Source organism: Ustilago hordei, assembly GCF_900519145.1.
Source record: "Ustilago hordei strain Uho2 genome assembly, contig: UHO2_contig_01, whole genome shotgun sequence".
NCBI lineage: Eukaryota > Fungi > Basidiomycota > Ustilaginomycetes > Ustilaginales > Ustilaginaceae > Ustilago > Ustilago hordei.
Genome location: NW_024545270.1, coordinates 2,013,801 through 2,039,798, shown reverse-complemented (window position 1 = coordinate 2,039,798; position 25,998 = coordinate 2,013,801). Strand labels below are relative to the sequence as shown.

Here is a 25,998-nt window from a genome sequence, read left to right as displayed (position 1 = left end):
GATCGTCGTGCTTCTCATTCGTTCTATCCGCCAACTTCAGCGTGGACCTTCTTCCGGGCCTAACCCTGCTGCCTGTCTCGAGCTGGCATTACATTCTCGCCTGAATATGCCAGTCGCCATGGCAATCCATAATATAGAGCCGCTCCCTTTGAATTTTGTCCATTGCATAGCCGTCGTCTGTTGTCTCTGATTCTGGCTTGTCCTGTCCATCTCTCACACCCGCTGTCCGAAGACCTTGATTTCCCCAGCCCGGTTGCTACGCTATGCTACTGGACGGTGAACCGTTTGAAACTCCGGTTCGCCGAGACTTTTTCTCGTTGGCTTGTCTATCCACGCTCTGCCAGCACCACAGAGCGAGTCTTCGCCTTGAGCCCGCCCGTCTCTGACTCTGCAGACTATGAAGATAGCGCTCTCTCAGAACATTGCGTCACTAGCCCGTTGCCGAACAGTCACGCTCCTGTCACGTTTGTTGGTGATGATGATGAACAGCATTCCAAAAGTTGTGCCCTCAGCTGCTTTGTAAGCTGCAACGGCGTAACATATAACTTTTGTTTTGTTTTAATCTAACATACTCAAAGGTTGAAATGGAAGTCCACCATGTCGCAGTAAAATCACATGACCACGCAGTCACGTTCATGCGTTAACGCGCCCGCCAACTTCGTTCATTGTCACCACCCATCACCTCCCACCAGTGCACACCATCACCCACCAATGACCCCTATCCCAGCTCACCTCATTCTAGCACATCACACAGTTATGCACAGTACCTTGCCTTCACACACTCCTAGTAAAGCATATATATACTCATGGCATTGCTGTATCTAGTCATCACAAAATGCCAATGATTTCACATTGTTCACTCTAGCCCCCTGTCTTGTGGAGTATCTCAACAGATTAAGAGTCTGAGACTCTACCAACCAAACACTGCCAGACCTTGCCACACTTCACCATGCTGTCTGACCCATATCCTCACCTGCATCTGCTGCCCAAAGAAAGGGCCTGCCTTTGACAAAACCACCAATCCAATATGCCTCCACAGACCTGCAACTCTGACACTGAAAGCAGTGACTTATCTGATGGACCAAACAAATCAAGGGCCCCCACTGCACCACAGAGGCAGATGCTGATTGGTGCAGAGATCCCTTCGCCATATGACAACAACAACAATGACAACAATGGAGATGAGACACAGTATAACATTGACACCATCTCAAACCTAAACCCAGAAATGCTCAAAGGCATGCTCATTGAACTCACCAAATGCAACAAAGAAAAAGACTCTGACAAATATAAGAAACCATCCCACTGCTCTGATTTCCACCAATGACTCTTGTGCACCCATGACACACTCAAGGAGGCACCCAAGCTAATGACCAAGAATTGGTATGCTTGGAACCCTCACTTCAGAGGGATCCTGTCTAACTGGCCAGTGGCTATGAAGCACCTTGATGGTATCATAGCCCCTGGGGACAAGAAATACTATCACACCCTTGAGAGTGAGCTATGCACCATCCTCCAAAGCAGTGCCCTGCTTGCTGGCAACAACAACATCAATTACCTTTTCATATGACCTGTAAACTCAGACCCCTGGAAACTTCACAGTCTCTACTGCAGACTGAAGAAGGATCTCACCAAGATGGAAAAGATTGCTGAATTGACCCTGCTTAATGAAGTTGGGAAGATTTGCATGTTCCAGGCCAATGTCTGCAAGCTCATCACTGACATCAATGAGCACTGGGCAAAGGCAGAGTCCATGGGCCATGCCCTTCCTGAAATACTAAAAGTGAAAACACTCATTGACCAAGCTAGATATGTCACACCTTATCACCACTGCATCATCACACTCAAAGATACTGGAATGGCATCCAGTTATGAAGTGCTTTGTGCTGCTTTGTGCAAATGACAAGACAGCATGACTGCCCAAATGGACCACAGAGCCAGCAACCCCAGGACAGCCCAGGCAAACTTAGCTGAAGGACAAGTCAAAAATGAGGAAGCCTACCACTGTGGTAAACCCAGTCCTGATAGAGTCCAACATTGCTACCACTGCAACACAGAGAATCATATCTCCAGGTACTGTCCAAAGAAGACCCAGGAGGGAACACTGGCAACACCTCCTCACCCAGGCCAAACATCTGCATAGGATACCTGGTGCACCATTGTGTCAGGGGTCTCGCGCCTGAAACCCAGGTCGGTCTGTCGAGATACTCGGTGACTATCAAACTGTGCGACAGCTATTGTCTCGATATCGGTGACTATCAAGTTGTGCAGTGACAGCAGGTGGCGTTCGTTGTATATACTATCGTAGGTTTCGGCTGACCTCTGTGGACACTCCGTTCAGGGGTAGCTCGGCACGATCAATATCAATGTTATGATGACACCAAGGTCTGGTGTGAGTGTTGATGATGATGAGGTTGATGGTGTTGGTGATGCGGCACGATCAATATCAATGTTATGATGACACCAAGGTCTGGTGTGAGTGTTGATGATGATGAGGTTGATGGTGTTGGTGATGAGATTGGTGATGTCGATGATAATGAGGTTGATGGTGTTGGTGATAAGGTTGGTGGCGTCAACACGAGTGTCCAGTGTGTTGACTTGATGCTTGAAGTGATCCCCGGACCGCAGTGGACTACTGCCTTCGGTTCTATCTTGATCCGGACCGCTAACCTGCTATGGGCGCCTTCGGACGTCAGGTAGTGGTGATACAACACACACACTACAATGAGGAGCAACCTTGATAGATTGCTGCTATGCTGACTGAAACTAATGTATACTTATGCTGAAGTGATAACTAGTTATATGGTGAGTAGAGTGGATGAGGATCCACTCGACCTATGATGATGAGAAAGCATGGTTATATACCTCTTCTCAGCATCGCCAGCGATGCTGCTCCTGCTCTCTCTCCAGAGAGTACCTTCTTCATCGAGTACTGCTCAGGGGCCTCTCCTGCTTGGCACCCCTGTGCCTCTTGAGCTGTGTCGACTCCTTTGACACTGCTCCTCCTCCTCATGACCTGGTGTCAACTCCTTTGACACTGCTCCTCCTCCTCATGACCTGTGACAGTTCCTTTGGCTCTTGTCTCTCGAGCCCCTGAGTGGTAACCATCTGCATGCTCCTTGAGCTTGGTCCTCCTCGTGGCTGTGCTTGGCCCTCCTTTGCATGTGAGTCCATAGGAGTCCATGGTCTCCATGGAGACTGCACTACGACCATGCTCTCTACTGATCTCGACTAGATCTTCGATACCTGTGCTCCTTCCATATGAACCCATGACCCTCCTGCTTCTTGAGCATCCAGGCCCATGACACATTGCCTCCACCTACCATACCTCCCTGGACCTACAATCCACCACCTGGATTGTGGATTCAGGAGCAACCAATCATGTCACAAACAATGAATCCAATCTCATTTCTTCCACTCCATGTACTGGGTTTGTGAAGACTGCTAGTGGGATGAGAATTTGCATTGTGGCAGTTGGTCAGGCTATGCTGAATGTAAATGGCCATGGAGTACTATTGAACAATGTACTTTATGTCCCAGACACAAATGCAAACCTGATCTTGGTGAAGGCCCTAACAAGTGATGGTGCACATGTGATATTTGACAGCAAAAATGTGACATTAGAACTCCCAGATGGCACAACCATCATCAGCAACCTCAACCCTTGAACAAGACACTATGAATTTCCTGAACACAAGCATGAAATGTTGGTAGTGTGCAGAGATGAGCAACTATCTGAATTGCCAGAGACATTTGATGATGAAGCAAAAGCTGCAAAGTGCTCTTTTACCCCACAGTTTATGCATGAATGATGCAGTCATCTGGGTTGGAACAAGGTGAGGGTCATTGAGAAACTATATCATGTCAAGCTCCCAAGTGATGAATGTCAAGATTGCATTGTTGGAAAGTCAACCAAGACCAGAATGAGCAAAAGTAGTGGTGCATGTGCCAAGCATCCACTGGAACTGGTACACATTGACCTGACCACCCATCTATCAACAAAGACTGAATTCACATGTTTACTGGTCACTGTGGATGATGCTTCTAGCTTCACTTATGTGAAACCACTCCAAGCAAAGTCAGATGCCCTACAAGTACTCAAAGAGTGGATTCATTACACTGAAATACAAATGGGTCACAAGCTCAAGACCCTCTGCTCAGACAATGGTGGTGAATGGATTTCTGTGGTGGCTGCTGGTTGGCAGAATGAAGCTGGTTTCCAGTGGCAAAAGACATCAGCTTACACCAGTGTGCAAAACAGCAAGGCAGAGTGCACCATCTGAACAATCCAAGAAATGATGATCACGATGATGCACACACACCATCTGCCCCAAACATTCTGGCCCTTTGTGGCAGAAGCCACTGTGTTCACAAAGAATATAATGCCAAACATCAACAACTGGGTACCATATCATGTGTTTTACAATAGAGATCTGAGGAAGCCATTCTCATTGCTCCAAACCTTTGGATGCCTTGCTTGGGTCAATGTCCTGAAAGCAAAATGCAAGAAACTGGATGAGCTGGCAATCCCAGCCATCTTTATCAGCTATGATGAGGAGCACAAGGGCTGGAAGTTCTTGGCACCTAGCCATAACCCACTGGTGTTTTGGTCAAATTCAGCTTGTTTCCTGCAAGGTATGTCATGGAACAATTGCATGGACATGACCCCAATCCAAGATATGGACACTCTTCATTACAAGGACACAGACAACATCAAAGACCTGGGGTATGATGAAGTAGATGAACACAATGAAGAATCACAGCAACCCATCAATGACATCTACCAACCACCTCCAGAGCCTGATATGATTTTCGAAGACAAGACACCAATCCCTGACCCCACAGAGACCATTTTCGAGTATCCAGTGGAAGGGATCAACAATGCATCAGAATCTAATCTATCAGACACACCATCAGACTGAGCATCTGATGGCTCAAGAGATAAAACATACCAACTCACGATGTCATCAGAACCTCCACCACTGCTAAATGAACTCAGCCAGAATGTTCAAAACAGAGCAGTTTCAGAACACTTCTCAATGCAAGTGGCCCAACACTATCACAACAAATTCACTGCAATGCACAACATGTATCCTTGGCTACACCCAACGATGCTTGCAATACTGCTCAGAGCATACCCATGAATGCTCCCACCTGCAGCCAATATGCACTGTTTCCAAGAAAACCTCCGATGTGACAGCAAGTTGGCAAACATTGGCAACCTTCCAACATACAATGCTAATGCCTATGCAATCACCACCACAAACCTCAAACCATTGGTAAAGGAAGCCCTGAATGGACCTGACCAGATCCATTGGCACAAAGCAATCAGAGTGGAAATGAATGGTTTGGAAAGCATGAACATTTGGGAAACAGTGGACAGACCAGAGGGGGTGAACCTTGTAGATTTCAAACTGGTACTCCAAGTAAAGATGGATGCAAATAATATACCATACAAGTTTAAATCTAGGTTCTGTGCATGTGGTTTCTCTCAAAGAGAGGGTATTGACTACAATGAGATCTTCACCCCAGTCATACCCAGGGATGCCATTAGGACCCTACTGGTGATTGCCACCAGGTTTGACTGGGAGCTTGACTTGATCAATGTCATGCAAGCCTATCTGAACACAGAGCTGCACCACCACATTTACCTCAAGCTGCCAGAGGGTGCAGGGGTACCAGCTGATAAGGTGTATAAGCTGGTCAAGAGCTTATATGGACTCAAGCAGTCCAGCTGAGAGTGGCATAAGGAATTGGATGCACACTTATGATGCCTAAGCCTTTTCCCATTGCCCAACATTCCCTGCATGTATTTGAGAGGTGCCAGGACAACACAGGTGATCATCACAGTGTACATTGATGACATGTGCATTATGTCACCATCTTGAGACCAAGTTGACCTAGTCAAGGGGGAAATCATCTGCAAATGGAAGATCACTGATAACAGACCAGTGATGGAGTTCCTCAAGATCAAGATCATGCAAGATTGGATCAAACAGATGATTGACTTAGATCAATGGGTGTACATACAGAATATCATAAGAGAATGGAATCAACTGCATGAGAAAACATGGATCCCCATGACTCGCACCCTGCTCAAGGCACCTCCAGATTCAACAATCGACAAGAGGCTGAGGACCAAGTACCCAACACTCATAGGAAAACTATTATGGATTGCAAACATGGTCAGGCCAGATACATCTTTTGCTGTCAATGCCCTGGTATGCCATATGTCCAGACCCACAGAAGAAGCAATGCAAGCAGCACTCTGGGTCATCATGTATCTAAATCAGATGCAGGATGAGGTGTTGAGACTTGGTGGCAGGGATGGAACCAAACCTGCCATCACCACATACACAGACTCAAATTGGGCCTCTGATCTGAATGCAGACTGAAGAAGCACATCCAGCTTGGTCATAAAGGTATTTGGCAGTGTAGTCGCCTGGAACTCACATATCCAGAAGTGCATCTCAGAATCAGCAGTCAAAGTGGAATATGTTGCAGGATTGACTGCCACATGCAAAGCCCTATTCCACTGGCATCTGCTTCACAGGTTGGGTTTTGGAGACCATACACTGCTTATACTTACAGATAACACCAGATGCATACAGGTTGCAAAGGATCAGGTCCTCCATTCCAGACTTAAGCATATCAATACAAAGTATCATCTCATTTGAAACCACATTATGGAAGGTGATGTCATTCTACAACATGTGAGGATGGCCCACAATGATGCCAATTATCTCACCAAGCCAGTGTCCCAGCACCTACCTGTCAGGGGTCTCGTGCCTGAAACCCAGGTCGGTCTGTCGAGATACTCGGTGACTATCAAACTGTGCGACAGCTATTGTCTCAGTATCGGTGACTATCAAGTTGTGCAGTGACAGCTGGTGGCGTTCGTGGTATATACTATCGTAGGTTTCGGCTGACCTCTGTGGACACTCCATTCAGGGGTAGCTCGGCACGATCAATATCAATGTTATGATGACACCAAGGTCGGGTGTGAGTGTTGATGATGATGAGGTTGATGGTGTTGGTGATGAGATTGGTGATGTCGATGATAATGAGGTTGATGGTGTTGGTGATAAGGTTGGTGGCGTCAACACGAGTGTCCAGTGTGTTGACTTGATGCTTGAAGTGATCCCCGGACCGCAGTGGACTACTGCCTTCGGTTCTATCTATATCCGGACTGCTAACCTGCTATGGGTGCCTTCAGACATCAGGTAGTGGTGATACAACACACACACTATGATGAGGAGCAACCTTGATAGATTGCTGCTATGCTGACTGAAACTAATGTATACTTATGCTGAAGTGATAACTAGTTATATGGTGAGTAGAGTGGATGAGGATCCACTCGACCTATTGATGATGAGAAAGCATGGTTATATACCTCTTCTCAGCATCGCCAGCGATGCTGCTCCTGCTCTCTCTCCAGAGAGTACCTTCTTCATCGAGTACTGCTCAGGGGCCTCTCCTGCTTGGCACCCCTGTGCCTCTTGAGCTGTGTCGACTCCTTCGACACTGCTCCTCCTCCTCATGACCTGGTGTCGACTCCTTCGACACTGCTCCTCTTCCTTTGACCAGTGACAGTTCCTTTGACTCTTGTCTCTCGAGCCCCTGAGTGGTAACCATCTGAGCTTGGTCCTCTTCGTGGCTGTGCCTGCTCCTTGAGCTTGGTCCTCTTCGTGGCTGTGCCTGCTCCTTGAGCTTGGTCCTCCTCATGGCTGTGCTTGGCCCTTCTTTGCATGTGAGTCCATAGGAGTCCATGGTCTCCATGGAGACTGCACTACAACCATGCTCTCTACTGATCTCGACTAGATCTTCGATACCTGTGCTCCTTCCATATGAACCCGTGACCCTCCTGCTTCTTGAGCATCCAGGCCCATGACACTACCCACATGCACTCAACAGTGCCTCAGCATGGTGACCCTCCTACCCTCTCATCACTCAGTCAATGAGGAGGACAGTAAAATCACATGACCATGCAGTCATGTTCATGCATTAATGCACCTGCCAACTTTGTTCATTGTTGCCACCCATCACCTCCCACCAGTGCACACCATCACCCACCAATGACCCCTATCCCAGCTCACCTCATTCTAGCACATCACACAGTTATGCACAGTACCTCGCCTTCACACACTCCTAGTAAAGCATATATATACTCATGGCATTGCTGTATCTAGTCATCACAAAATGCCAACGATTTCACGCCGTTCACTCTAGCCCCCTGTCTTGTGGAGTATCTCAACAGTCGCCCCCCCTCAGAGCTTGTGCCTTTCGCCTTCATTCCATTTGCAAGGATCTCACCTTGCATTCAGGCCCTAGCCTCACTCCATTTCAACTGTCATCTCACTATAGTACCCACGAAACAACTCATTCGGCAAGCAGCAGAGACAGAAACTCTGTTCGCAAGTCCAGCATCTCAGGATAAGTGTGTGCGCAAGTGTGTGCGAGAGTGTGTGTGAGAGTGTGTGCGAGAGTGTGTAGACAATTAGAGCCAAATTGTTCCAAGCTTCCAGACCCTGGACGTTTAAACGCCGCGAAGACATTTTCTGAACGACGGCCTCCCGAACGCTTTGGCAGTTCTGGACCCTCTTCCGTAATCTAATCTAAGCTCGGCAAGCATCGCCCGTCATGACATCTTCACAGGTAGCAACCATGGCGATCGCGAGCTTCAGGTCTAGCCTGAGCGAAGTGGACGGGAATAGCTCATCACGGAGCCTGAAGTCGAGGCAAACCTTCAAGTGGCGCGTGGGAAAGAGAAGGGTGAGGCGAGATTCTGATCGAAGCTCCCTGATTGTCGGCGACTTCTTCGAACACGATGCAGAGCGTTCTTCTCGCCTGGACTTGCAGCTCGGGTTTCCTTTCATGCTGCGTCCCAAGAGTCTGGAACACGTCTCTTGAAGACCAGCTCTTGCTCGAGCCTGAGCTGATATTCGGCCGCTGCGACCGGTGACGACCGTAGTTACGCACGTTCTCTAGACCAACGCAGGCATGCTGTCCAGACGCCATGCATCGATCGACAAACAAACCGACTACCTTAACGACCGACGTCACCGAAGGCCTGAAACGCCTCCCACGTGCACCAATAAGCGTGTGATTCACCGAAACAGAAACGCTTCAAGACCCGTCGACCACGCATACATCCCAAACCACGCACGTCTAGACTCTTCAAGCATGTGCATTCATTGCTGCCGGAAGTCAACTTTGATCATCTGTATACGGCACGCAGCGCCGAGCTCCTTCCTGCTGCTCCACCGCCGCCTTTACGACCCTGAACACCTGGCGCTGTGCCGGCTAGGATCCCACCTGCATCTGCGCCGTTCTCGTCCTTTCCACCGGCCTGGACTACTTCGAACTTGTCCGTCAGCTGCAGCCACGCATAACCATACACCCGAATCCATGTCCGACCAAGCAAACCGAGTCGTGGCGATGCCGCAAAGGGCAAGAGAGAGCGGAGATTTGAGTTTGTCAGTATGCTTCTGTCGGTGCCCTTTGCACTTGCCGAAGTTGTGCAGCGGGAATCACACGCTAGACGAGGTCGAGAGCATTGGTCATATTTCGGAGTCTGCATCTGCTTGCGTGATGGGAGCAGACCTTCGGATTTGTTCGTCCGGAGTAGTGGTGCACTTACCTCATTCATGGTGTGAAGGTTCTCGGTGAGCACCGAGAGGTAGTTTGTCAAGAGGACATCGTTGTGTTCCTGTCGTCCAGGAATGTGCGGATGCCGAAAGGGTACGAAAACGTCAGCTCCTTGATCCTGAGCATCGAGATCGCCTCAGTGTGCTTCCCGAGCCGATGGATCGGCGCAAACACCTTGACCCAAGAGGGCTGCTGGCATGTATACTCACCCTTAAGAGCTCCTCTTGAAGTTCTGGAAGAACCGTCTGCGGCAAGTTGGCAACGACTGTTTGTATCTGCCGCAGCGCTTCGTGATCCCAAGCCGCTTGTCCACCCTTGACAGCCTGAAGGTAGCCAAGTACTTGATGAATGCGATCGTGGAGCTTGCTGATGGCGCCGTGCTGAGCTTGCATGCTTGTCAGCTCTGGAAGGAAGAGAAGAAGAAAAAAGCAGAACCGGCGTTTAAGTCAGCAAAGTGAGATTGATACCATCTGCCAAAGTCTGCAATACTTACTTGCACTCTCATGATCACCGCCGGACTCAGCACCAGCCTTGCTTGCATGATCCACCGCGATCCGCTCTGCTTCCCCTGTCTCGATCTTGAATCCTGCTGGAACGAAAAAGTTGGTCGTCTCGCCCTGCACCATCTCCACCACTGACTCGTACACCCTGATAGGAAGCTCGCCGTTGACCTCTGCATTCTCAAACGATGAGACCGTCTGATGGAGCTGAACGAAAATTGGTGTTTCGTTGTACGCGAGCAACTGCTTATGGATCTCGAGACCTTGCGGCGTGGGAAGATCGCCGATGGTGTACCATCCAAGCAAGTCTAAGGTTGGGAAAACTTGCTTGTACTGTGACTGTCGCGACTTGAGGAATGCATGGTTAATCATAGGCGCCGACGTCGGAGAAGCTGATGGATCCAGTCGGATCTCGAACGAGTTCTGAATGTTGATGTCTCGTCCTTGCTGCGTGCCAAGCAGGACACCGTAGACTGGAGAATAGGACAGGAAAGAGTAGTCGGCGCATCAGCCATTACTGGGTTGCCTGTTGGATATGGCCAGCATAGTGCTTACCTGTCAAATCTGTATCATTGCTTTGCAACCTCGTTCGGACAAGGTGTTCAGAAATGTTTAAGATCGGTAGCGGATGGCTGTGTTTCCGAGGCGATGCAAGAGGAGAGCGTCAGCAAATGGCCTCGCTGTTGTGACACGTCTTCTGCCAGTCTGCGCGCTCACAGACTGATGTTGCTCCCAATTCCCGAAGACGAGTGGCTGTCGAGGACGACAGGTGACAGTTTTGAGGTTTTGAGGGTTGTTGTTGAGCTCGATGGCCCGGCATTAGACGACATTGCCAATTTTGTGGTAGCAGTTTGCCTTCTTCAATCTTTTGTGCCTGCTATGTAGCTGTCATCAATGTGCTCGAATGATGCTGTGGATGAGGATGATGCCGAAGAAGTCGATGGACATAGAGGAATGTGTGTGGCTCGAGCACATTTGTTGCTTCTGCATGCGCACTTTTGCTGCGCATTTACTCCACTTTTCTTGACGGGTCTGCCGCACGTGATTCGTAGGCGCTAAAATTTTAGCCAAGGTGCGTCTTGATGTTAGACTCTCGAACCCTCTCCTTCACATCTTCATCCTCATCATCGTCTTCACCATCATCTGAGGCTACCCTTGACATCTTTTATCAGTCGACATCCAAGTCGGCATTACTTATCGCTCGCCGGCCTCAGCTCTCCACGATGAAGCTCCTGGCTCGCTCCCTGATCAAAAAGCTCATCCGAGCTCACCTTCCCCCCAACACGAGGCTCTCCAAGGCAGCAGACCTCTACGTTATGCTTGCCTTCCTCATCTACATGCAAAGGCTTGCCAACGAGTCAAGGGTCGCTCATCAGATTGATTTGTCCAATGGCTTGAAGGGATCGAAGACAATCGCGAGGCGTCACTTGAACGGTGCGCGTAAGCGCGTCCGTGGCTGAGGGACTTAGAAGACAGTATGCCGCTCACTCACAAGAACCCATATTATCACCTGCATGGCTCAACCGGTTTTTGAGTCGACGACCAGACGCGTCAAGACACCTCAATCTCGCCACGGAGTCGAAAAGAGGCTACCTCTCTTAACTCATGGAAATCGCAACGGTGCGCTTCGCCTCGAAACGGAGACGAAGACAGCCCCCTCCGTCTCTAGACGCAATCAAAGAGACAACTACGAAGAACCGACAAGGCTATCGATGTCGGGCCCGACACGACGACGTACAAACAAAGTCCGTCCGACTGAACAAAACGAACTAAGAGGCTGATCATGACATTCAGCCAGCCCCACATTCGTGTCCTCCAACATAAGGCCTCACTCGTCACATGCTTTCAATATGTACAAACACATTCCGAAATGATCAATGCAACAACATCATTACTTCGTGACCATGACATGCATAACAACAAAGTAAAGGTCCGTGACAAGCAGCGTGTGATCTAATCAGATCATCTTGCTGCGAGGAGGCGAATAGTATCGCATGTAAGGCTGAGCGTTTCCAAGTCGAGCGAGCTCTGCCTGAATCTCATCCTCCATGGTGTTGTTACCGCTGGACAAGGAGCCAAGCGAAGGTGGGGCGCCGGCTGACATGTTGCTGTAAACTGAAGAGAGTGTAGAAGCGGTCGACTTGTCGGTAGCACCTGAGACAGTGCGAACGCCGTTGATGCCTGCTGTGCGGTACTGCGAGCTCGGTTTTAGCCCAAGTCGAGGCAAACGAGATGAGGCACTGCGATGAGCTGGTGACTCCGAGATGCCGCTCATGGAGCGACTGGTTGGAATCTTGCTTACAGTAGGCGAGGGGCGTGGCACTTGCCAGGGAATGCTCTTGGTCACGGTGGCCTGCGAAGTGGAGCGAGGGATGCTGGACGATGCTGATGAGGTGGACAGGTCGCGCTGGTGGCCGTTGCTCGGGACAGCAGTGTTGCTCTTGCGCCGAACTGTCGAGGGCACCGAGCTGTTGCGGCCCTCGTCATCTTCCTCTTCGCGGTCATGATCGCCGTGACCTGCGTCACCAAGCCTTGAGTCAAGTGTCTCACCGTGTGCAGATGTGCCGAATGCTCGGTGAAGGGACCTGAATGTCGATGAAGGCACCAACTCGTCATCGATCTCTGGCAACTGCTCGTTAGCGATGTTCCACACTTCGTTATCGTCCTTAGGCAGGCTCATACCGAGCAAGGTGGGCGAGGTTTGTTCAGCTCTCGTTGCCTTCGATGATGAGCGCCGTGTGCAAAGGAGACTGCTGCTTCTAGGTGTGGGGAGAGGCGACGCCTGGCTAGATCGCTGCGAGCTACGATCCTCCCGGAAGAGGCCATTAGGACCGTTCAGCAGAGAGACAGGACGAGCGCGCGGAAGCTCACTCCTGCTTGCAGGCAGTATCGTTCGTTCGGATCCAGGCAACCCAGAGACGAAGGCTTCAGACCGTGTGCTCCTGTGTGTAGGCTTGGCAGACACCGGCGCAGACGAGAACGAGGGTGGAGGTGAGGACACAGATTTCGCTTTGACCCGTGGCGACAAGGTACTTGATCCCAAGCGCACACTGTTGTGAAGAGAGGGAGGAAGCTCCACGTCCATGATAGAGCCTTCGCCATCCTCCGAGTCAAGCGTCTGATCAGCGGTCGAGTTGAGCTGGTGGTCAAGGTATCGCAGCTCCATCAGCTCGTTCTCCAAGTCTTGAATCTGGCCGATGAGCGTAACCTCGCGTGAGTCACGACGCTCAAGCTCGCGTTCCAGCTCCAATACGCGGGTCACCTCTGCGTGGAGATCGGAGGTGAGGTTGTGGTGTCGAGCATGGAGGTCGGCATTCTCTGCACGTACTCGCTCCAGAGTGTCAAGCAGGGACTCTTTCTCGAGCTCATGACGGCGCACCATGTTGGCGAGCGAGTGCTGCGAGACGGAAGTAGCAAAAGAACGAGGGGTGCCTAGCGTCTTGGCGGTAGCGGACGGTGAAGTGTGTCCACCACCAGAGCTGGCCCGACCTACGGTCATGTTGTCGCTGCTAAATCGCTTGCGGAAGCTGTCTGAGTCCAGCAAAGACGACAGAACATAGTCTCGGCTGAAGGCCTGCGAATAGCGGCTCGAGCTGGACTTGGCATCCGAAGGAGGTCGTCGGCGGGTAGTGGTTGCTTCTATATCGTGTCCGGAGACATCCTGCGCTGATGAGACGGACGAGACGCTAGCATGCCGCAGCATTTGTGAGTTCATGTCAAGAGGCATACCCATGAGACCAGACAGCGAGGTCGACGTTCGATGCTCTCCAATCGACTGTGCGCGCACCTTCGGACGGCCGGGTGCAACGACGTTGGTACCATCCATCGTGTTCCTCTTGGCCTGGACAGGCTGGCTGAGCGGCTCATCTGTCTTTGTCGAGGCCTTGGCTAAAGGAGAGTTGAACAAAGGCTCGTTGCCTGACAAAGCGCCCAGACCTTGTTTCGCGGGACGAGGAGGAGGCTCAACACCGAGGCGACCTTCCTCGGCACGCATCTGAGGAGAAGGCGTGACACCAATAGCAGAAGATAGCACCAAAGCAAGCATGCGGCTGTAAGCCTGCTCAATGTCGCGCATGCCCTCCTGCCGTCGTTTGGCAGCTCGAGCAGGCGTAGCCTCGGAGAGCACGGGAATTTCGCCAGCTAGAGTGCGATTGGCGGCCTGCTCGGTCGCGTCAGACACGAAGCTATCCATTCCGAGTGTCTCCACAGAACGATTCGCGATAGCCGTCCCTGAGTCATTGGCATCAGTCAGCTGCGAAGAGCTGATGGCTCTTCGGACGCTGCGCACAGCATCCGCAAGCGCCTCGTGCGACTCGGGTGCTAAAGTGATGCGCCGACCATCGTCGCTCATGACGAACGAAGAGTTGTCGTGGGTCCAGGCGCCAGGGAGCGAAAGATCGTCGGTGCTCTTCATCGCGCGAGGTGTCGGCTGCGAGCTGCCTTCCCGTGAGAGCATGCTCGCCGAAGATGTGTTGGCATGCATGCCGTACGACACATCTGACATTCTCTGTCGCAAAGACGTGGGATCGAAGCTTCCCTCGGCACGATTGTCTTGTAAAGCCGCCTCGACTACCGCCAAGTGACTCTCGATCTCAGATACCTTGACCTCTGGCAATACCACTTCTTGCTCTTCTGTATCGCCGCCTGCAAAGCGATCGGCGGAGTGTTCATCGTCCTCAGCTGTAGCAGTCGCGGTGGAGAAACGAGAGAGCTGGGGTCGTGTCGCCGTCGAGACGTATGCTACGCGTTTTTCCGGCGCGGCAGAAGCCAGGGCCACTGCGTCGAGACCGCCAAAGGTGTCACGTTTGTACAAGTGGTGAGGCTCGTCCATATCGTCAGCATCCTCTTGAGATGCCAGAGGCGTGGGCTTGATAAAAGAGTTGTGGTTTGAGCAGTCGATCGTCTCGACAAGCGCTGTGTGAGAGGTAGCAGGCTGGTAAAACTCGCGAGGGACGGCTGGAATGGATGCATCGTCTTGGTCATCGCAGAAGTTATGTTCGTAGAGCTGCAAATCATGGCCGTCCAAGGAATGCGAAGGCGACGGCCCAGCGGCAATGGCGGGGCAGGCTTCCTCGGCTTCGAGATGCAAGAAATCACTGCTAGGCGAGGCAGCTGCGTGATGGTAAGGTGCAGAGCCGAGCGTGCCAGATGTGCTGGGAACGCTTAGACGGCTCTCGAGGTTGGTGATGAGGTCGGCAAGCGGCGAGTCTTGTCGAGATCCTTGGTCAAAGTGTCTAGCAAGTGGAGTGTCCAAAGTTCGGAGGCTGACTTTCGATGCTCCGGAACCAACATTCTGCCGACGTGCCGAAGCCGATTTGGGCGAGTCAAGATTGCTGACGGCAGTCTTAAAAGAGCAGGTAGTGGTTGCGGTGTCAAACCTGTTGGCAGGAACGCTGTGATCGGGCGACATATCATCGGACTCGTCTGCGTCGTCGATGTGGGTGGAGCGCATGGTGCTGTCGCCATCGATGGGCTCGAGGCCTTGCCAGATGCGCGGAATACCAGCCCGAGGTCGTGGATGACCGTCTATAGCGCTTGAGTGTCCAAGAGAGGAGGCCGAGACTTGTGTGTGACCATATTGACTAGCTCCTGAGTCTGTTGAATCCGCTTGCTGTCTTGATCCTGAAGAATGTTCTGCTTGACCCAATGAGTCCTGAAAGTTGTAATGACTGCGGGTAGACAAGGCCATGGCCATGCCGAGACTGTTGTCGGTCTTGTCGGTCAGGTTTGACGGCGGTCTTTGAAACTGGCGCTCCTCGACGTCGGCGTCTTGGCCGAGGTGCGCTGCCTGATCCATCCGAGGGCTCTCAAGAAGCTCGGCAGGTTCGTGCTGAATTTGTGAGGATGGTTTGGATCTCTGCGGCGCTTGTACCATGGCGAAGTCTCGACTTCGGATCTCATCACCATTAGCACGAGTCCTGACCTCGTCGCCGTTGCTGCGACCAAAGCTTTGGGAGTTAGAATCGCGACCTACTACGAACGGTGCACTGGAGCTGAAAGGCAGACCATCTTTAGGATACGGAGGTTGATCGAGAGGTAGTGGTTCGAGATGGCCGAACGAGTCTTGGCGCTGTGATCTAAAACGACCGCCGCTTTTGCTCGGTTCACGGGCAAGGAAAGGAGCAAAGATGAAAGAGGTCCTGGAAGCCTTTGTGGAGCTGGCATCTCTGGAGTTGCTGCGACGAGGTGTGAGGCTGGTGCGTGGTTTGGACTGCTTGGAAGCACGCCTTGACGAGAAGCTGGCGCAAGGAGTGGTTGCCTCTGACGAATCTTGCATTTCCAATTCGGATGGGAGGGCATTCGGGGTCTTGGCTAGGCTGAGCACCGATGAGGGCGTGCCTCCCACCGATTGCGACTTGTTGCCTTTCAGGCTCGCTCTGCGAATGAGGCGGCGAAAGAAGGAGCCGCCGATTTTGGTCTGCAGCGACTTGGCTTGAAGGGCGGCGGCGCGATCGAGTGGCGCGAACTGTGCACTGGATCTTGCAGGGAAGCTGAACGGCTTGGATGAGCTGCGACAGTGGACCACCTCGCTTTCGGCACGCTGACCTTGAGCACGACGCACAGTTGGGCGATGGTCCTGCAGCGGCATTGGAGCTGGTGTCGAGATGGCGCGCGATGTGTTTGTGGGTGAGATGGTGGGACGGGAGTCGGTACGCTGACGGATGGGTGCATGTACGGATTCGTAGCTGGAGTTTTGGTTGGCGTTGAGGGGAAAGTGACGAAGGGATGGCGTGGTGACAGATGGCGGTTGCATCTTCATAATTGGAGAGCTGGCTGTTTCTTGGCTGGCTTCGGTCGAGCTGGTAGGACGCGATGCAGGCGGTGTGAGGTGAGTGTCACTTTTGGACTCAGGCTCTACCAAGGGCGAGGCATTGCGACTAATGTAAGGTTGGCGATGCTCTACGACAGACAAGCGATCATCTTGATGAGAAGGTTCCGAGGGCGGAGCGGCTGGAGAGGGGGAGAAATGTTCGCTGAGCGAGCCGCCAAGCTGTTCACCGATCCTGCGATTGATGGTTGCGCCTGGACCTTTGGCGTTAAGCGAGCTTTCTTCGTAGCTGGGCATGCTTGGCTGATCAGAGTAGGACTGACTCAAGGCGGCCGAACCTGCCTCGGATGCTGCAGTGAACGTGCGCAGAGAGCCGAGCTCTGAACCAGGCGTATTCGTTGCCGGCGTAGTTGTGGCCTCTGAGCCGCTGTCAGGCATTATAAAAGGCAAACCGAAAGTTCGGACGTCGGCGTACGCGAGCGAGCGGCGTCGGGTGCTGCTGGAGACACGGGACAACACGTTGACGAAGGGGAGGTCGGGAAAGTTTCCCAACGAGTGTGCGTTACGATTGTGCTTGACGAGTGCTTTGGAGGTGTTCGGAAGAAAGGAAGCAGAAGCAGACCCTCTTGGGGGCAGAGGTGGTTGCCAACAGCGGCAGATTTGGCGGCTGAACTTGGCACATGACAAGTATCCGGCTGTCGGAGCTGAGACGGATGAAAACGAAAATGAAAAGCACCAATTTTAGACAAGGCTCGTGCCCTGCGACATCGGTCGACAACTGCTACCTCTGACTGCTGTCTCGACTGTGCTGCTGCTGCTGCTGCTGCTGCTGCTGACGCTGACGCCGAGACTAGAAAGGCTGATTTTGATTTTCTTTTTCTTTTTCTTTCTTTTTTCAGATGCGATTGGCAACGACGCTGCCATCCCTTACTTTCCATCCGAGTCAAGCCATGATCATCATTTCCATCCACCCTGAACCCGGCAATCGAAGCACGGCCGACTGTCAGGCCTGGACTTGCAGTGTTATTCCATGTATGGATCATCAAATCTGCTTTGCTTGACAGCCTGAGCACGTTTAGGACGAGATCGTCTGCGAAACGAGAGGCTGAATCGACCCTTAAACTCCTCGCGGCAACAGCCATGCTCTTCCCTGTCTCGGAGAGCTGGCTGTCAAGTCGCTCTTGCTGCGTGTATGAGATCTGAAAGGCGCAGCGATGCATGTTTCCTATCGAAGCAGAGCATGTATGCTCTCGCCTAAATCGGCCTTCGCCTGCGTTGTCTGTCGGCTCTGCAGCCTCTTGGCTCGCTTGCCTTTTCCCGAAGGCGTCGCTGCCAACAATTCGGATACGGTTAGGGACCCTGCCTCCAGATTCGGCTCTCCTCCAACTGTCTGACACCATGATCGACGGCACGCATCACAATGCTCTCTTGATCTTCAGTCCTGTCGACTTGCTTCATCTTCGGTCCTGGCATCGACCTGAGGCAAATTGGCCGTTCGCTGATCACAACAACTCCCATCTAAGCTCGGCCGCCGGTTGAAATGTTGATGTCTCTTGCCTTGTCGTTCTTCGCTGCCCTTTGATGGCCGTCGGCGCTTAGACAACCTGAAAATGCGAGCAATATACGGATGTGTTTCGGGAGAAGGTGGACGACGTTCCGTTCCGTCTGCTTGACCAAGAGCAGCCCCAAGTGTTGGTCCTTGCCGGTACATGGTTGTGACGCTTATCAACGCGAGTGCCAACGACCTGGTGCTGACGACTCCAGCTGACTGGTATACTGCAGCTCTTGCTCGCCTTGTGCTGTTCGTTGTTGCATCACTTTGTTGTGGATCATTGCACACCGCAGCCGCTTACCTAAAGTGCTCGTGTTGTCGTTATGGCTGGCATCAGGTCATGAGGTTTTGTGCAACCTTCTCGTCGTCGCAAGTCGTGTACAGAAGCATCGATGGCACAGCGAGGACGCTAATTGAGTTCTTTCGATCCTGAGCCGCTCTCTTCTTGCTCTACACGAACACTCAATGCTACCTGTAGAAGCTTGCAGAGCGGGATACGCTTGGATCGCTCGCTATGCCTCCTGACTGAACGCTGTGGCCCCGAAGAACTCATTTCGTGGCACGGAAGAACGGCTAGAAGAGAGATCCGGGCACCTAGCTCTTTTGTGTGACTCGGTCTAACCATAATCGCGCTCCTTGACACCTTGCGTCATTGTTGTCACAGCTACTCATGTGACGCTGCCTGCCACAGTAGATCGCATGCGTCTCTCCTGCAGCGCTGGCGGAACCCTTGAGCTTCTCACTGACAGCTCTGGTGAATCTGCAGCAACCCACTCGACGACGTGTTGAATTCCTCATTCACCTATTTCATCAAGGGCTTCACAGAATGCGACATTTTGGATCTCGTTTCAGCATTGCTGTCAGAACGGCAATACAATGTAAAGCAAAAGTCTCAGGTGGGTCGATCTCGACGCTGTGAATTGCGAAGGCGTTGAACAAGGATCATCATCTTCCAGTCTGATCGGAGAAACTTGAGAAGAATCTATTATTTGACAGGACATGAAAGCAAGTTTAACTAGTTTTTGGTGTTGGGGCTAGGCGAGCGGCGGATCGAGGGATGAGAAGGGGGTGGAGGGAGGCTTTCCAAGGTGTTCGAGCTGGTCGAGTACGACGGTGGCTTCGAGCTTGAGCTCTGGTTGGCTGAAGGGAGGCCTGCTGCGAAGGAAGACTTCTCAGAGGCCGGGCTAGCCTCGACCTGGGAGCTGGATGCAGCCGTCGACGTCGCTGGAGGGGAGACAGCCGAGGCCACAGCATTGCCCTTCTCATCCACCTTGATGGTCACCTCTCGACCGTCATCAAGCTTGGCCTTAATGACACGAGATCGAGCAGCCTTCAGCAGGGCGCTTCGCCTCACCCCGCGCACATCTTTGTATACGATGAAGACGTTCTTGCTGGTTCGGCCAATGCCATCTGCCACCTGACGAGCATCGTCACCGTATTTGTGTCCGACGACGCTTGAAGCTGCCTCACCGCTCGTGTAAAGAAGAGTTTGAACACCAGCATCTACACCATCAAGCACCGTATTCGCAGCGATCAGGGAACGATTGATGAAGCCCTTGATACCAGTTGGAGGTGGGCCGTAGGTGCCATCGGGATTGACCTTGCGTTGAATGCCTGTTTTTTTACCGATCTTGTCGCCGACGTCGCCGGCAACTCGCAGAATTGCTCCAGTGGTTTTGGCAGACACCTGAACCGCCTGACCGGACCATCGATGTAGGTTCTGTATGCTTTGTTGTGTCTTGGGTCCAACTTTGACAGCATCTCGGCCTGCCTCGCCCTTCTTGTTGGTGCGGGTCGAGTAGCCAGACGAGCCTGCGGCAGGAGTCTTGGCAACATAAGAGTCGGCAGCTCCTTGAATTTTGCCTCCCACAAACTCGGAAGTTTTGATGATGGAACGGGAAATCATGTCAGCGCCTTTGATCATCCAGTCCCGCATCTCATCTGCAGAGAGAACGTCAACCTGGAGATCTTGCCTCTCGCTTTCCATGCTAGGCTCGGGTGGCAAGTCGATGAGCACGGGAGCTTTCTCGTTTCCAGAGTCTGACATGGAGTCAGCTTCGTGGACTGCGAAATTGCCTTGAAGTACTCCAAGCACCTTGCCGTCCTCGTCCATGAGTTCGATGCTTCCAGCATCAACGCGATCGTCATCCTGATAGGCAGCATACTGAGACAGGATCTGCTCGAAGCGTGCAAGCTCGGTTTGGCTTGTGGAGGCTGGCAATGTGATCTTGATCGAAGCACCCTCAAGCTCGAGGGATGGGAATATGTACGAGTTCTGAGACTGTCCGCGTTGTGGAACGATGGTCTGTGTAGCTGCAACGGGCAAAGATAAATCTCCAATAGAGAGGACCAGCCAGAGGTCGGTCGAGTAGTCTGGCTGCTTCTCAGCACTGCCGAGGCTAGCCTTTTGTTTCGCAGCTTCTTGGAGCTCTATGCTGACCAGAAGGGCCTGAAGCTCGCCTGAGCCCAGCCCGACGGTCTCGCTGTGGTATACTTGAGTGGCAACGACTCCAGGGATCTTGAGGAGCTCTACGCCTCTGGAGGACTGGTCGGTGGCCATATTAGAGAACTTTGAACGTAGGGTTGCGCTGCTGCTGCTGCTGCTGCTGATGATGCTGGTGGACGGTCAAGTCGAATGGTGTATCTAGCAGGCGAGACCTCATCCATCCGTGTAACTCACAGACTTTGACGTGTGGGTGTCGGCGTTGCGAAGTGGAGGACGCATGGGCCTTCTAGCGAAGGTGCGTGAATTCTGATTTTCTTGGCAGATATCATCAAATCCGCCGCTGCGCTGCACAGCCATGATGCTCTTCTAAAGATAGTATTGCTAGGCATGCTTCGTCCACAAGACGTTCATAAGCGGCCAAAGCAGTCGAGAGAGTTCACGCATGGCCACAAAGTAAGTTCAGCTCTGGACTTGTGCCAAATTACCAAAAAAAAAAAAAAAAAAAAAAAAAAAAAAAAAAAAAAAAAAAAAAAAAAAAACACAACAATAACCTGAGTTCACGACTGGAAGAAGTAACGAGTTGGGAACGCTGATCCAAGTACAGTATCGTACCTGTTCTTGAGTGTACCAGAGATGGCCAGCCTGTTGCTGGAGCTCATTGGAACGATGGCGAGCAAGCTTGCCAGCAACAGCGCTGCAAGCAAAGTCGAACCCTGAAGTTGCGAGCATCGAGCCTTCTTTGAAGCCCTGAATCGTCCAGGAAGAGATCTCAGCAAGGCCGGTAGCGCATACGTTGTATGGACGGCGAAAGTGCCGAGAAGAAGCGTGTAAGCCGTAGCTGTTATTAGCCGGACAGGAACGCTTGGGTGAGACAGCGAATGAGACACGAAGCTGTAGTCAAGCTCGGAGGGCGACAGACCAGATATAGGCGGCGTTCTTGATGAGGGCAGAATGCGGTTGACGAAGGCATGGTGTAGGGCAAACGGGGCTAAGAGGTAGCCTGACCTCTGCGCCATGTTGAGCTTAATACTTCTCGCTGGTGTTGAGACTGTTCCGGTTTGCAGTCTTTCCCCGTTGTCCTCGGCAGGTCCAGCCGAAGCATTGTCAATCCCAGGGCGTGTTGTTTGAGGGCTTGATGAGCGAGAAACACTGAAGCGGATTGTAAGCCTCTTGGCAAACCCAGCAACCAGGTGGGTAGCAAGCGAAGCCCAAAGGACAGCCTCACCGACTCCACTCTGGTAAGCCACTCGACCGAGAAGCATCCATCTTGAAACTGCATCCACTCGGTCGTTGACGTCTCCGTTGAGGTGTAGTAGTCCAATCAAGGGTGCTGAGAGATGGACGACCCCAAACGCAGCCAGCGCTGCAGCGGATGCCGACTGTAGCCATGTCAGGACGGAGATGGCATGCTGGCGGTGAACGGCAGGCACGACCAACGCTGAACCTTGGAGCTGCAAACCAAGGATATGGAGCGTCATGGTGCGGAGCAGCTGAATGTCGTTTTGTGATGCAGGTTGTCAAAAGGGTCGAATGAGATCTCTCAGCCAATCACAAGTGTCTTGTTTCGTTTTTTTTTGTGTACGGCATTCGAGACATCGCTTGGACCCTTGCTTCGGCCATTTCACATTGGCACTCATCCCGAATCACGACGCAACCAGCCCCACAAGATGTCACAGTTCGGAACACTTGGAACTTCCAGGAAGACAGACTATGTCACAACACACACGAAAAGACCTCAACATGTGATGCGATGCTGTATTGCTTTGCTACTTCGATGCTACAGTGTGCGGGAATGGTATCTCTAAATGTCGAGTGGCTAATGGTGGACTATACTTACAGGCTCAAGCGGCGAGTTGACTGTGGCAGCAGCATGAGGGTCACCGTGTTCAGCTGTTGGTGTCGGATGGCCATGCGACGCCTGGGCCGAGTCAACCACGTTGTCCAGCAGTGATCGCACAGACGCGGATGTCAAGAGACCAGGTGTCAGAGGTCCAGTGGATTGAGCTGCCGCTGTTGAGGGTTCAATTGTCGAGGAAGCGGCCAAGTACATCTGACCCTCCTCACCGGACAGGCCCGTGCTCGAGATCGGTGTAGGCAGAGGGCTCTCGGCCGCACTGCTCTCTCCGATCGCGACCGGATCAATAGTTTGAGTCCGGCTATCGTCTACAGCAATGCCAATTGAAGGGCTTGCGTCCGTCTCGGCCCGGGAAACTGGCCTGGAACCCACCCTCTGCGAGCCAGCAACGGCAGCACTGCTCGACCCGCCTTTCGATGACGCCACTAGGTCTCCAGTCTGCAGCCGTGACAGGCCCTGCAACGTCGTCGGATCCGGATCGGACGAAACGACGGCACCAATCAAAACGCTATCATTGTGTTGCAGTTTTGTCGCCAACGTCGACGGCTTCGCATCGACGGCAACGGTGCCTTCGCTGACCACGGCAGGCGTGATGGCGTTGCTTCTCTTCAAGTTCGTGCTCCCGCCAACAAATGGAAGGTCCGAAGGTGATGGTGCCTCTACGTCAACCTCGGAAGATGCGAAGGCAGCGTCCGCAGCGCTTTGCCCAACCCTGGACAGTTCACCTGCACGCGTGGACGATATTGGCGGCAACAAGGGCGCTCCGGCGGTCTTGAGGTCGAAGATATCATTGCAATACAAAATGAGGTCTTCCATCGTCTTGTCCTCCTCCATTGCCGCAGCTACGCTTGTAGTTTCATGGTCAGCTTCAGAGAGTAAGCATGGTGAGAAGACAACACTGAGATTGGCAGCTGTCATCTTGTTCTGGTCGGCATGCTGCGCAACCTTGCTGAGATGGTGTACAATGACCTTGAGGGTGATCTGGTGGATGGGAGGTAGGCGACGAATCTTGCCTTTGAGCACAGCAAAGCCGTTACGGATATGCTCCTCTCTTTCGTGGGTATACTTGATCCTTTCTGCCCAGGGTATAGCGAGTACAGGCTCCGGAAGTTGACGGAGATAGTCCTTGAAGACGCCGGCGACAGCAGCAGAGTCATCCTTGGCGGCGTCAAACTGGAAGCCAAGCTCGTCCTTCTCGATTGCTAGAGCAAGCTGCTTGACACTCGACTGCTTGGCTGAGATACGGTAGATTCCGGGCAAGTCGATGGCGTGCTTCTCAATAAAGTCGATACACTTGGTCACGATAAGCGGCGGTGCGACTGTATCGTTGAGTCGATAAGGTACGGTGAGGGGATAGTCGGTCAGAGGAGTACCGAAGATGAGGTTTTTAAGCTCTCCGTGCCAGTAGTTGACGTAAGAGACCCTGCTGTCTTCGAGGGTTTTGGCTCCCGGCAGGTTAGCTTCCATGGCCTTGAGTTCTTGATCTAAGTCTTCCAGGGCTATCTTGACGAGCTCCTCGCTGTGTTGGTGGAGTCCGCTACCTTTGCTGTGTAGGGAGATCTGAGAGCGCTCTGATTGCAGCCAGACAGCCTGGGCGGTGTGAGCTAGCTCTGCTTTGCATTCCAGCACAGAAGCAGCAGCAGCTTTGAATGTCCGTAGCCTGCGTAGGCGCAGTGTTTCCAGGTCGAAGATGGCCTTGCGGTATGCCTTGTCTGCCTCGTCGACCTCTCGCTTTGCCCGAGCCTGCTTTGCTGCGATCGTTTGCGTCGCCTTGTACGGGTTGTTGCCGCTGCCACCGAAGGACCCAAGAAGGGTTTCGCTCATTGAGAGTGTCGAACTTCCACCGTCACCAGGACCGAGACCTCCAGGACTTCCCGTCTGACTGCCTTCTCGCATCCTATTGATGAGAGCGCCGATCTTTTTGGGCGCTTCCTTCCTTGCTGTGTCCCATCCTTCGCGTGACTTGAAGACCTCGAAGAAGTTGGGCTTGCCCTTCTCCTGATTTGGACTAGGTGGGGAGGTGGAGAGGGCTGGGTTGTTGGAAGGGGGTAAGTGTGATTCGGTAGTTGGAGGTGACCCAAAGGTGGATCTCTCGTCCGAGCTTTCGGCGCCCCTGACCGAATTGCCGAGTGACCTGGAGGATGCGTTCGATTGACGGCGGGAATGACGACGACTACTTTTGCGACGCATGAGGGCTGGGCCGCAAATGCTCCCGCCAGTCGCTGATGAGAACGTTGATGGTGGCGAAGTGGCAGAGGGTTCAAAATCGGGCGACGAAGGGCCACGGCTGTGGTGGATACCTGTAGCTTCTCGATCCGCCGTCTTGGTGCTCAAGAGGATCCGCTGATCCTCCACTGCTTGAGCTTGGAGCTGGAGGTGCTCCACCTCCTCTGCCTTCTTCTCGTAGACACGTCGAATCTTTGGCAAGTTGACATTACGCGTCTCGTCGTACTGAGACAAGCTGTTGCGTAGGTCCTCTTTGACACGCTTACGGATACGTTCCTGCGAGTCACGGAAGGCTAACAACGGAGCGAGGACTTTCTGACGACAAGTTTCAACCATGTACGTCCTTGCTTCGAGCTCTCTCTGGTCGTTCTGACGCATCTCGATCCAAGCTCGACGAAGTCCAGGATAGCGCTGGGCATCAGCCATAAGACCGACATCGCCAACAATCTTGGAGTTGACCTTCGAGTCTAGTTCCTTCTGCCTTCCAAGGAATAGTCTGAAGCTCTTGATGTACTCTTCCTCGAGCTTGATCCGTCCTTCGAAGTGCGTGATATAGCTGTCAGCTTCGGTGAGAATAGTCCTGAAGGTCTCGAGGAGTGAAGACGAGATCTCTGCTGCTGAAGAAGCTGTGCTGTCAGAGTAGTAGCCACTACTGGAAGCGGCTCTTGGGGTGTGTTCAACCGACTTGCTCGCGCTGGAAGCAGCGATGGAGAACGTCTCCATGTTGCGATGAACTCTTTCGAATGATGTGGTGTTGATGGAAGACGTCGTCGGAGAGCTACTTGCTTCGTCTCCAGCAGCTACCACGCTCGAAGATATTTTGACAGAACGCGGATGTCCAAAGCGTGGGTTGGAGCAAGCAGGACGTCGGTCACCAGGTTTCAAGTCCCCGGTCTTGACGTTAGTAGAGATGTATCCTATCCCACATGCGTAAGAGTCTTGATCTCTATATTTGGAGGCAGCCGCAGCTTACTGGCAAGCAGCACAGCCAACCGTACACAG

General features: G+C 52.4%; 7 protein-coding genes across 7 annotated transcripts; 2 read left to right on the top strand and 5 right to left on the bottom strand.

Annotated features, from left to right (window-relative positions):
• Positions 1 to 1,027: 1,027 nt before the first annotated feature.
• UHO2_00546 (uncharacterized protein) lies at positions 1,028 to 1,327 on the top strand (the record flags this gene model as incomplete). Its single annotated transcript, XM_041557166.1, has 1 exon — positions 1,028 to 1,327. The coding sequence occupies one exon, from the start codon at positions 1,028 to 1,030 to the stop codon at positions 1,325 to 1,327; it is 300 nt and encodes a 99-aa protein (XP_041413100.1).
• A 3,838-nt stretch (positions 1,328 to 5,165) lies between these two features.
• UHO2_00545 (uncharacterized protein) lies at positions 5,166 to 6,395 on the top strand (the record flags this gene model as incomplete). The annotated part of the gene is made up of 2 exons (XM_041557165.1): positions 5,166 to 5,667; positions 5,890 to 6,395. 2 exons carry the CDS (start codon positions 5,166 to 5,168, stop codon positions 6,393 to 6,395), a joined length of 1,008 nt encoding a protein of 335 aa, XP_041413099.1.
• A 2,822-nt stretch (positions 6,396 to 9,217) lies between these two features.
• Positions 9,218 to 10,978, bottom strand: UHO2_00544 (uncharacterized protein; the record flags this gene model as incomplete). The annotated part of the gene is made up of 6 exons (XM_041557164.1): positions 9,218 to 9,376; positions 9,641 to 9,709; positions 9,858 to 10,051; positions 10,142 to 10,621; positions 10,704 to 10,780; positions 10,866 to 10,978. 6 exons carry the CDS (start codon positions 10,976 to 10,978, stop codon positions 9,218 to 9,220), a joined length of 1,092 nt encoding a protein of 363 aa, XP_041413098.1.
• Positions 10,979 to 12,105: 1,127 nt separating this feature from the next.
• UHO2_00543 (uncharacterized protein) lies at positions 12,106 to 17,355 on the bottom strand (the record flags this gene model as incomplete). Its single annotated transcript, XM_041557163.1, has 1 exon — positions 12,106 to 17,355. The coding sequence occupies one exon, from the start codon at positions 17,353 to 17,355 to the stop codon at positions 12,106 to 12,108; it is 5,250 nt and encodes a 1,749-aa protein (XP_041413097.1).
• A 2,129-nt stretch (positions 17,356 to 19,484) lies between these two features.
• On the bottom strand, positions 19,485 to 21,029 carry UHO2_00542 (uncharacterized protein; the record flags this gene model as incomplete). Its single annotated transcript, XM_041557162.1, has 1 exon — positions 19,485 to 21,029. The coding sequence occupies one exon, from the start codon at positions 21,027 to 21,029 to the stop codon at positions 19,485 to 19,487; it is 1,545 nt and encodes a 514-aa protein (XP_041413096.1).
• Positions 21,030 to 21,472: 443 nt separating this feature from the next.
• Positions 21,473 to 22,393, bottom strand: UHO2_00541 (uncharacterized protein; the record flags this gene model as incomplete). Its single annotated transcript, XM_041557161.1, has 1 exon — positions 21,473 to 22,393. The coding sequence occupies one exon, from the start codon at positions 22,391 to 22,393 to the stop codon at positions 21,473 to 21,475; it is 921 nt and encodes a 306-aa protein (XP_041413095.1).
• Positions 22,394 to 22,731: 338 nt separating this feature from the next.
• UHO2_00540 (uncharacterized protein) lies at positions 22,732 to 25,719 on the bottom strand (the record flags this gene model as incomplete). Its single annotated transcript, XM_041557160.1, has 1 exon — positions 22,732 to 25,719. One exon carries the CDS (start codon positions 25,717 to 25,719, stop codon positions 22,732 to 22,734), a length of 2,988 nt encoding a protein of 995 aa, XP_041413094.1.
• Positions 25,720 to 25,998: the final 279 nt, after the last annotated feature.